Genomic DNA, 9413 nt, shown 5'->3' with positions numbered 1-9413 from the left:
GCTCCATCGTAATCAGGCGACTTTGTTCTACAGCATACTAAACAATTTCACCAGCCACTACCAGAAACACGTGTCCGCCACTGTGCATGGACTTATCTTTCCATCCCGTTTCCGTCCTATGCCACCAGCGTCACTGTAACTATATCCTGGACCTCCACCATCTACTTCATACCCAAATTCACAAACCAGACAATTCCGGTTCCCTGTCATCTCTGCCCGTAACTGCTCGACTAAAATCACGCTCCGTACCTTGATAAAACATTATCATTCCTTCATTGCCATCTTACCATCACACAATTGACTATTTATCATCTACAGAAGATAAATACCTAAATTTATAGCTAATTACTTGCAACAAACTCTATTTTAAGGAGATAATTGAAGAAAATACATTCCACTTCGTTTCTCATTATTCCTTTTTTTTATAATTTAGTAAATAATGAATGCATACAATTATATACAAAGTAATATGTAGTTCATAAATAGACAATGAAAACTTATACATTTCTACTTCGTATTCGGCTGTCAGTGTTTTCGCGAAATATAAAGATAGTAAAAATATCGTAACAACTAATTGCCTTTGACGTGTATGTAAAAGGGACGGATAAAAAGAATAGAAACACATACCAATTTGATTTATAGATTAGGGAAAATATTCGCAACATTAACTAACTTGTCTTCGTGAATCGTTCCTGAAAGACCTCATGATATCTTTAATTATCCAGAAAAAGTGTTTTATCTTTCTGGTTCGTATTTCGTACTACCGATGCACGATAGTTCCTCAATACTGTACAAAATTTCACAATGTTGTTTAATTTCACTTTCAGATACCCAAACAACTTTAAACGGATTACGAGAATGGTAGAATCTCTCAGATATCTGGATTTCCAAGTACAAGCAGTGTTCTTCGTCAAATTTCTCGCAGATATGGTTCGATTTCAATTACTACCAAAGGCCGAAGAATCAATAAACGATTATTGGATTCCGCAACTGAGCAGGCGAGAGCAATTTCAGTTGCAGAATTTACTTGATAACTGAAATACTAAAAGACTATCAACGACAGTATGAAACACACCATTGTTTTAAGCTGAGTAACGCTTCGTCAATATGCAGAAATACATAATTCTAGAACATATGTGAAAGAGAGGTCGGTTACAGTTCATAGTAAAAGAAAGGTACGCAATTACACGAAATAACGAGGTTGTATAGTATAATTTAATGACGATCATACTAAACGAACATTCATACATGTCTTCAAGATTTGCGTAAGGTCGAAAGACTTACGCTCGTCAGATGTTTGGAACTTATGTTGAACAAGATAAAGATGGCTGCTGAGGAAGTATTGTGCACAAAGCCTTTCAGTAAAGTAAATAAAAGATTTTTTATCAAAAAAGGAAAGCAAAATTGTAATTAAGTGTTTATAGCGTTGGTACTGTAACTCATGGTTGATGATCAAAGAGTTATTTCCCTGGCAAGAAGAAAGGCCATGCTGAAGATTAAAAGCAGAAAAGCAGAAGACGAACAGGAAAACAGACATATGAGTAAAGCGGGTGGGGATGGAGGAGAGAGAATAAGTGAGAGAGAGAGAGGGAGAAAGAGAGTTGGTGGCCTAGTTGAGGAACCTATATTAGTATATTAAAGGTGTAAGGCGGCTAGCTAGCAGAACTGTTAACAGGCCGGGCAAAATGTGCAGCGGTATTTCGTCGACCTTGCCTATCGTCCTTCTGGGGTTGATAAAATAAGTACCAGTCGAACATAGGGGTCGATGTAATCGACTCTCCCCCTCCTCCGAAATTGAAACCAATATATTAGTGCCAAAATTTGAAACCAATATATTGAAGGTGTAACTTTGCTTATGAATTTAAATATCTGCATTTATACTTCACATAATCGCTTCACCTGTGCATTAGAAATTTAATTTATATTCTTAGATGTGACCGATGTCATGACAATTGCACGGGACAAACGGGATTGACTTTAATGGAAAATGGCTGTTCATCAACAAATACGAAATTCCAGAAAAGTACCCGGCAAATATTCATTAGTAAACATTTGGACTAATGTGCAGCTAATAAATTCACCAAAATATCAAGGTCTTGTTTTTCGCTAAATTGATGTACTACTGAACAAGTACGGTGAATAAAACGTGTTTTATGATGAAAAACAAACTGGGTCGAAATGGAATATGATTATTATTTGGTTAGGACAACGTGAGAAAATGGGAAAATATAGGATTGAAAGACTTCATTACATCTTCCAATTTATATTTATTTTTATATATTTACTACATACGCAGTCATAGAAAAGAATAATCATGCGTCTAAAAACAACGTATCAAAAGAATAGATTCTCTAAAAACTTGTGTATAATGGTTTAAGAGTTGAAAGTTTCCTCTCTGTTCTTTATGTAACCTCATTTACTTTGTAAAATACATGCGTATCACAAAGTTGTGAAACCGGCTGGGTAAATAAAATAAATTAAAAGACTTCAAGTGCATTTTTAACTTCAATAAATATGTGCGCGCGCGCATATGTGTGTGCGTGTGTGTGCGTGTGTGTGTGTGTGTGTGTGTAATTGTACACACATATAATACATCCCAACTCCAAAAAGAGACATTATAACATCGTGTTCTTCAAAAACACAAAGACTAAAACTTTTAGGTTATGTTTTTATTATTTTTTTTTACAACATTCAATATGTAACAGTTAAGTGTTGGATGTAATTTACATGATTGAGTTGATTCCTTTTTGAAGCGGCTACATTCATTTCATTTTCCATTGTATGCTCAATGTTGGTATTCAGTACTGCTCCAAAGATATTTGGGTATATGCTACAAGCTTGTATAAATTCCAGCTGTATGAGAAACTGTGTTCTTTTCTTGCATAGTAAATTCAAGTCAAATATCTGAGAGAAACCATCGTCGTCATTTGTAGTTTGCGGTCTTGGTCTTGATGTTTACACGAGAAAGAAGGAGAGATGAACGTTTAGTACAGTAGTGAGATATATCTTCAGTTTAAATAGAGATACATAGAGTAAAAATAGGAAATTTTTGTACATGTACCGATATCCTCACCACAATATCAACATTAGCGATAAAAACAGCATCATCAACAACCACAGCACCAACTGTAGCAGAACTAAAAGCGGTAACACCAAAAACAGAAGCAACAACACTAAAAGAAACAAGAAAATACACTCAACATCCAACGCCATAATCCAGGACAAAAACATTGTCAACACCAACACAATCCAAAGAACCCTCGCCCATACCAGATAGACTACAAACATATATATATTCGATTGCGCATACACACTTTTTCCTCTGCCACAGATTCCTCTAACAACAAAATCTCCTTGCAAGGAAAATCAATTTGAATAGATAGTTGTGAAGAGGAAGAGAAAAAAATGGAAAGTGTAAAACATTGTGCCGAACTAAAAACGAACATCTTAAAGGAGGAAGTACAGAAACTGATAAACAATCACACATTCCTGCTCCTAATACCAACATAGTCACAAACAACTCCAACAATAGAAAATTCATTGACATTACAAACACCACAACAAACGAAAGCGCAGCCCATCCGCATCAACTACTTGAACAGTACATCCTAACCGAACAAACATTAAGCATCATCAACTATAGACACAAACAACAAGGACCTAATGAAACATATATATCAATACGCAAATATTACTCACAATGAGTACATTACAGTCCCCACATAACAAAGCAACTCATATAAGAATTAGTAAAACAACGTAAGAAACTTGGAACAAACTGAAAACAAAATATCTAAAGGGAATGGGAGATTCCCGATGGATATGAAAACTCTTTAAAGAAATGCGTGCGGTAACAACTACAAATAACTGGAAGTATGGCACATCTGTCCTCCTAACAGACAGAAAGTGTTTCTTCTCGCTTTTCCTCTTGTTGAACATAATCGTACTCAGAAGAAGCAGCATGAATGCAAGTGGCCCGGGGACGCTTGGAAGAAGGATCCCCTGCTCAACGACCCCAGGATAATAATATAAAGATGTGGTGGTTATAACCAAGATCAGAATTTCTGAGGCACGAGAATTCATGCCTATCTTCGGCAGCTACGAGTTGTACGCATCTCCAAGCCTGCCGGGAAAGAATGGCGGAATAACTATGTTGCTTTGGAAAGGGCTGAATACTGGGGACGGACCAGCTTCCTGGACACAGAAGTTAAGTTCAGTGGTGTTTGGAGTGACCTGTAGTAGAGGCTATGCCTTCAGAGTAGTTGCTGTTTATATCTCGATAGGGGTAGGAGTGAGGGAAGACTTTTTTCCAGCCGTCTGGGGGCCTTCCTAGGTATGTCACGGTTTCGTACTAGCAGGCAAATAGAACGGTGTCTTGGATCCACACAGCGATCGTGTGGAGCCAGCCAATAAACGAATGGGTACAAAAGCCTCGTAAACCTAATCAGAAATTTTCAACTGTCTGAGAGGTACCGAATGGATTTCCTGGATACGCTAATAGGAACACGGCTGAATGTACCGTCATCCAGATCGTATCTGTGTAGAACAGGAGTTCCCAACCAGTGGTTCCCAACCAGTGGTTCCCAACCAGTGGTTCCCAACCAGTGGTTCCCAACCCTGGGGGTCGCGAAGCCTTGGCAGGGGTGTCGCGTAGCCTTGTCAGAAGTGGCTGGGATAATATTAATTTCAGTTATCAACTAATAGTAGGGAGTCGCGAGTGCAAAAAACGTTGGGAACCGCTGATGTAGAGTATCTTGTAGGCCAGCAGAGAGGAATAGTGTAGACTGGATGTTTTGCCTTATGAGCTTTATTTCTATATTTCAGACTTGTTTGAGAACCTCTTGGTAGATATTTCATCGCTTAAGAAAGCCTTCGCAACCGATGGTCCATAACTATTAAACACAGATTTAAAAATTTTGGCCAGGATGTTTGGAAAGAGGTCGGTGTTTTTTGTCGATTGTCAGACTGGTGATGCGCAATCATATACCATCCGAAGAAATCTATCTCCGACAGTCTCCACCTCATGCGATACATCAGAGAGAGCTTGTGTAAATAACCTAACCTGGGTAGAAGAGACTGATCAGTTTAGATCAATCAAAAGCTTTCGCTAGAGTCGCCCGCCAAAGCTTGGCGGCATTTCCTACGGCGACAGGTTTCGGCCCAATCTTCCGCAATCGGATTGCCGCAATGTACAGCGATATCTGCTCAGTGCTTAGCGTGAATAGTCACCTATCAGAACCATTTTCAGTGTCATGCACACGATCCGTCAAAACTCTTCCCTCTTTAGTTACTCTTGAGCCGCTATTGTAGAAACCAGAGTCGTTGTGGTGCAAACCCACACTAACTAGTGTGGAAGAATCTATTCGGCAAAGGCAGACGAGTCATAGTGTCGGACACCTGACACATAGATGCGTTCAGCACAACTCTAAGGGACAGTGAGGTGGTGACAGAATTAAAAGTCAACCAAGAAAATAAGCAGGTCCGCAGTTCGGCACCTGAATGGAGACAGGCTCGTACCATCCAACAGCGTCAGAGGACGCTGGACGGATGGATAGGTTAAACTGATTGGAATCTGGCTTAGACCAAATCTCCAACTGGAGGAATACTAAGATGAGGTGACAAGCAGGGTAGCCAATCTCACTCAGTAATAGGCCGGGAGAAAGCTATACTTGAAAGGTCAGGCAGAGGTGATGAACACTTACATCAGCTGTTATACAAGGTATATTGTATGACGAACTGCTGCTGTTGCATGTGAGACGGTCGATGGACGTTGCTGTTGAACGAACTCCAGTGTAAAGATATCCCCACCACTGCCACCACCTTCTTTTTGTAATAAGCAGACAGGCAACTTTCTGTTGCTCGGTTCTATGACGAAAGAATTAGTTTGGTGCACGATTGAGAGTGCTATAGTAAGTCTCTCGTCGAAGGCGCATAGATTAGTGGTTAGGGTGTTGTATTCACGATCGAGTGATTGTGATATCAATTCCTGGACTGGGTGGTTCTTGAGCAAAAAACTTCGTCTCATGTTGCTCTGCGATCATGTCGACAACTGATGTCTGGTACAACGTGCAACTCTATTCAGCCGAGTTTAGTTTGATGGAAGGAGTGAAGTAATGTACAGCACGTGCACAATTAACAAATCATTTGTGCAAGTTCTTCACAAGAAATTGCAAAACCGTCTTTGTCGGACTACGAGTGACTGCCATCATCTGTCAGTGTCTCTTCAACTTCAAGTATCCCTTGAAGAGAAAGTCTTGCTCTCCAATAAAGTTATCAGAGATGAATGAATTGGTGCATGCTTAGCATGTCACTGCCACCACCACCACCACCACCACCACCACATCGAATCCTAGGACTCGAAAGGATGAAAGGCAAAGTCGAACTCGACTGAATTTGAACACAGAGCGTAAAGACGGACGAAATGCCGCAAAGCATCTTGTCCGGCGTGCTAACGATTCAGTCAGCTTGCCGCCTTATATGGATTGTTTTATATTAATGGGTAGAGACTGCTTAGAATGTGTGAGCTGTTTGTGCTACAATACCAAGTATCAAATATGTGTTGTGTTATTTTACTGGGTAGTGATTCCGTAGAGTATACACTGCGTTATGTTGTTTAGTCGTGATGCAATAGAGAATATGTTGTGTGAGTTGTCTTATTTTATTAGGTAGTTATTGTACAGAACACGTGTTGTGCACAGAGAGTGAACTGATTCTGTTGCGCTGCTGAATTAGAAGTGTCATTCATAGGCTGTGGGTTGTGTCCAGCTGAGCTATCTTTGAGCAATACGTAATATGAATGCCTTGGTCTGGTTTCTGCATTTTGTTCATATATCATTTGTACCGAAGGCAACGTGCTGGCAGAACAGTTAGTACTTCGGACAAAATGCTCATCGGTATTTCGTCCGTCTTTACGCTCTGACTTCAAATTCTGCCGAGGCCGACTTTGATTCTCATTCTTTAGGGGTCGATAAAATAACGACCAGTCAAGTACTGGGGTCGATAATTAGTATGCCGGACAAATTGCTCAGCGGCTTTTCGCTCGTTATTATGTTGTTGTTGGCACTCCGTCGCTTACGACGTCGAGGGTTCCAGTTGATCTGATCAATGGAACAGCCTGCTCGTGAAATTAACGTGCAAGTGGCTGAGCACTCCGCAGACACGTGTACCCTTAACGTAGTTCTCGGGGATATTCAGCGTGACACAGTGTGACAAGGTTGACCCTTTGAATTACAGACACAAGAGAAACAGGAAGAAAGAGTGAGAGAAAGTTGTGGTGGAAGAGTACAGCAGGGTTCGCCATCATACCCTGCCGGAGCCTCGTGGAGCTTTAGGTGTTTTCGCTCAAGAAACACTCACAACGTCCGGTCTGGGAATCGAAACCGCGATCCTATGACCGCGAGTCCGCTGCCCTAACCACTGGGCCATTGCGCCTCCACCACGGCTTAATATATTTCCATAAAGAAAAGTGTTGCCAAAAATCTTATTCGTCTACTCGAATAGGATTTGACCAATTAGTACTACTTGGCTTATGGCTAAAGCCGCAATTACATAGAAAGCATACAAGTTTTCTCCGCTAAAAGGATTCTAGAACCTTCTAGGTCAACAGTTATTTAAAGGCGAGTTTATTCAAGTTAGAGCTACTTTAGGATTTACACGAGTCGGTCATTTTCTCATCAGAAAAACAATCTGAGGGAGCTAGGCCCGAGCTATATGATGGGTGTGGACATCAATTCGATTTCCCCAAGTTCCTGGAGTTCATCCCGGGTGGTTCGAGCGGTATGAGGTCTTGCGTTGTCTTGCCGCAGAAGAGCTCACTTTCTGTTAAACAATGCCGGGTATTTTTGCCACACAGTGACATACAACCTTGAAATCCCGAGCTCATCTGATACTATCCGAGTTCTACTCGCTAGGCTTGCCTCTATGGTTTGGAGCACGGCTTCAGAATCCACTTTTTGAGGCCTACCTGACCGTGTCTGATCATCGATGTTCTTGCATCCCGAGCGAAATTTCTCGAACCATCTGCGATCAACTGCGCCTCCACCCTTTGTGCAACAGACATTTTTGGTTGCTTCCGTGGTATTATGGCACAGTTCGAATTCGTGAAGCTTAAGTTCCTGATTTAGACTATGTTGCTTACAAATGACATACGGAGTGAAGCAATGCACAACGTATCAGCGCATCATCTACCACAATACTACCAACCGCAGCGGGTATCTTCCGTGGCTTTAACTGCTTCGGTTCCGTGATATACACGTCGCAAACCTGCATGTATGCAAATATCTGTCTATGTATATCTCAAAAACCGCTAGACCTTTTAAACTTTCTAAACTTTTGAAACTTTTGAATCTTTGAAGTTTAAAAATTCGACAAAAAAACAAAACAAAACAAACCTCCTAGGTTTTCTCAAACGAGGATTTCCAAAGACCTTCTCACTGTTCAGTGTTCATATAATATATTTATATCAATACCTCAGTTTTTTGTCATCTTTTCATCTTAATTTCATTTCTAATTTTTTAAGAGTTTTTAAAAATAATTTTCTCTTTTCGTTTTTAATTCTTCATTTTTCAATTTTTCAATTTGTCAGTCTCCACAATTTTCTCTTCATTGCTCAATTCTACCATCTTTCACTCTTAGTCTTTGGTTTCCCCATCGATAAACCCCTAACCCTGTAAGTGTCACCTCCTCCTTCTACCTGTTCATTCTTTCCTCCTAGCTCAGCTTTACTTCTCTTAGCGTAGCACCCCCTTTCACCAGCCTACTACGGCGTCACCCTGTTATATCTCTCTGTATTAGAATATAAAGATCAATATGATCACTCCACAGACAAATATACGAGTGCCTATTTATCTAACTTACAGATTTTTAGACGACTTACACGTTCTAACGTATTACGGAGAGGAACTGTAACTGTTTTCTCTGGCAGTGCGCACTTCAAATTCATTGAAGACTCTCCACAGATACATACTGTACATCTCTTTACCATTCTTTACCACTATGGAATTGTATGATCTGGAAAACTCAACAAAAATATCCCAGCCGCATCGGATGAGTTCTATACGAGAATGCTGCTGGAGAAGATGATTGACCTATCCCAGGACATAACGTTATATGAAATTATGTATTATATACAATATATAATCATAGTGTGTGTGTGTGTCAAATTTGTAGCTATATACAGTATTGAAAGCATGTAACTATAAATTCCTTCAGTTATGTTACTACAATGTACTACAAACTTCAGTTATGTAACTACAATGTAAAAATAAAACAAAACAAAGCATAAATTACTCACCAGGTCAAAATGGAAATCTGAATAGTTGCGGCGGCTGTGGATAAATCTGAAATATCAAACACATTACCATCATTATCTTTACATGTTATTCCTCCTCCTCCTCCTCCTCCTCCTCCTCCTC

General features: G+C 40.1%; 1 protein-coding gene and 1 long non-coding RNA gene across 2 annotated transcripts in view; one reads left to right on the top strand and one right to left on the bottom strand.

Annotated features, from left to right (window-relative positions):
- The window catches only part of LOC106869254 (opioid growth factor receptor-like protein 1), a 19759-nt gene extending 17273 nt beyond the window's left edge, over positions 1 to 2486 (top strand). The window contains exon 6 of the mRNA XM_014914919.2: positions 828 to 2486. Coding sequence (XP_014770405.1) covers positions 828 to 1038 — 211 coding nt within the window. The 3' untranslated portion in view covers positions 1039 to 2486. The remainder of the gene's footprint in view (positions 1 to 827) is intronic.
- A 168-nt stretch (positions 2487 to 2654) lies between these two features.
- The window catches only part of LOC106869252 (uncharacterized), a 14139-nt gene continuing 7380 nt past the window's right edge, over positions 2655 to 9413 (bottom strand). The window contains exons 3-4 of the long non-coding RNA XR_001409383.2: positions 9293 to 9338; positions 2655 to 2947 (exon numbers count right to left, since the gene is read on the bottom strand). This is a non-coding gene — a long non-coding RNA (uncharacterized LOC106869252). The remainder of the gene's footprint in view (positions 2948 to 9292; positions 9339 to 9413) is intronic.

Source organism: Octopus bimaculoides, chromosome 5, assembly GCF_001194135.2.
Source record: "Octopus bimaculoides isolate UCB-OBI-ISO-001 chromosome 5, ASM119413v2, whole genome shotgun sequence".
Lineage (NCBI taxonomy): Eukaryota > Metazoa > Mollusca > Cephalopoda > Octopoda > Octopodidae > Octopus > Octopus bimaculoides.
Note: the sequence above shows the minus strand (reverse complement) of the source record. Positions and strands in the feature narration are given on the sequence as shown.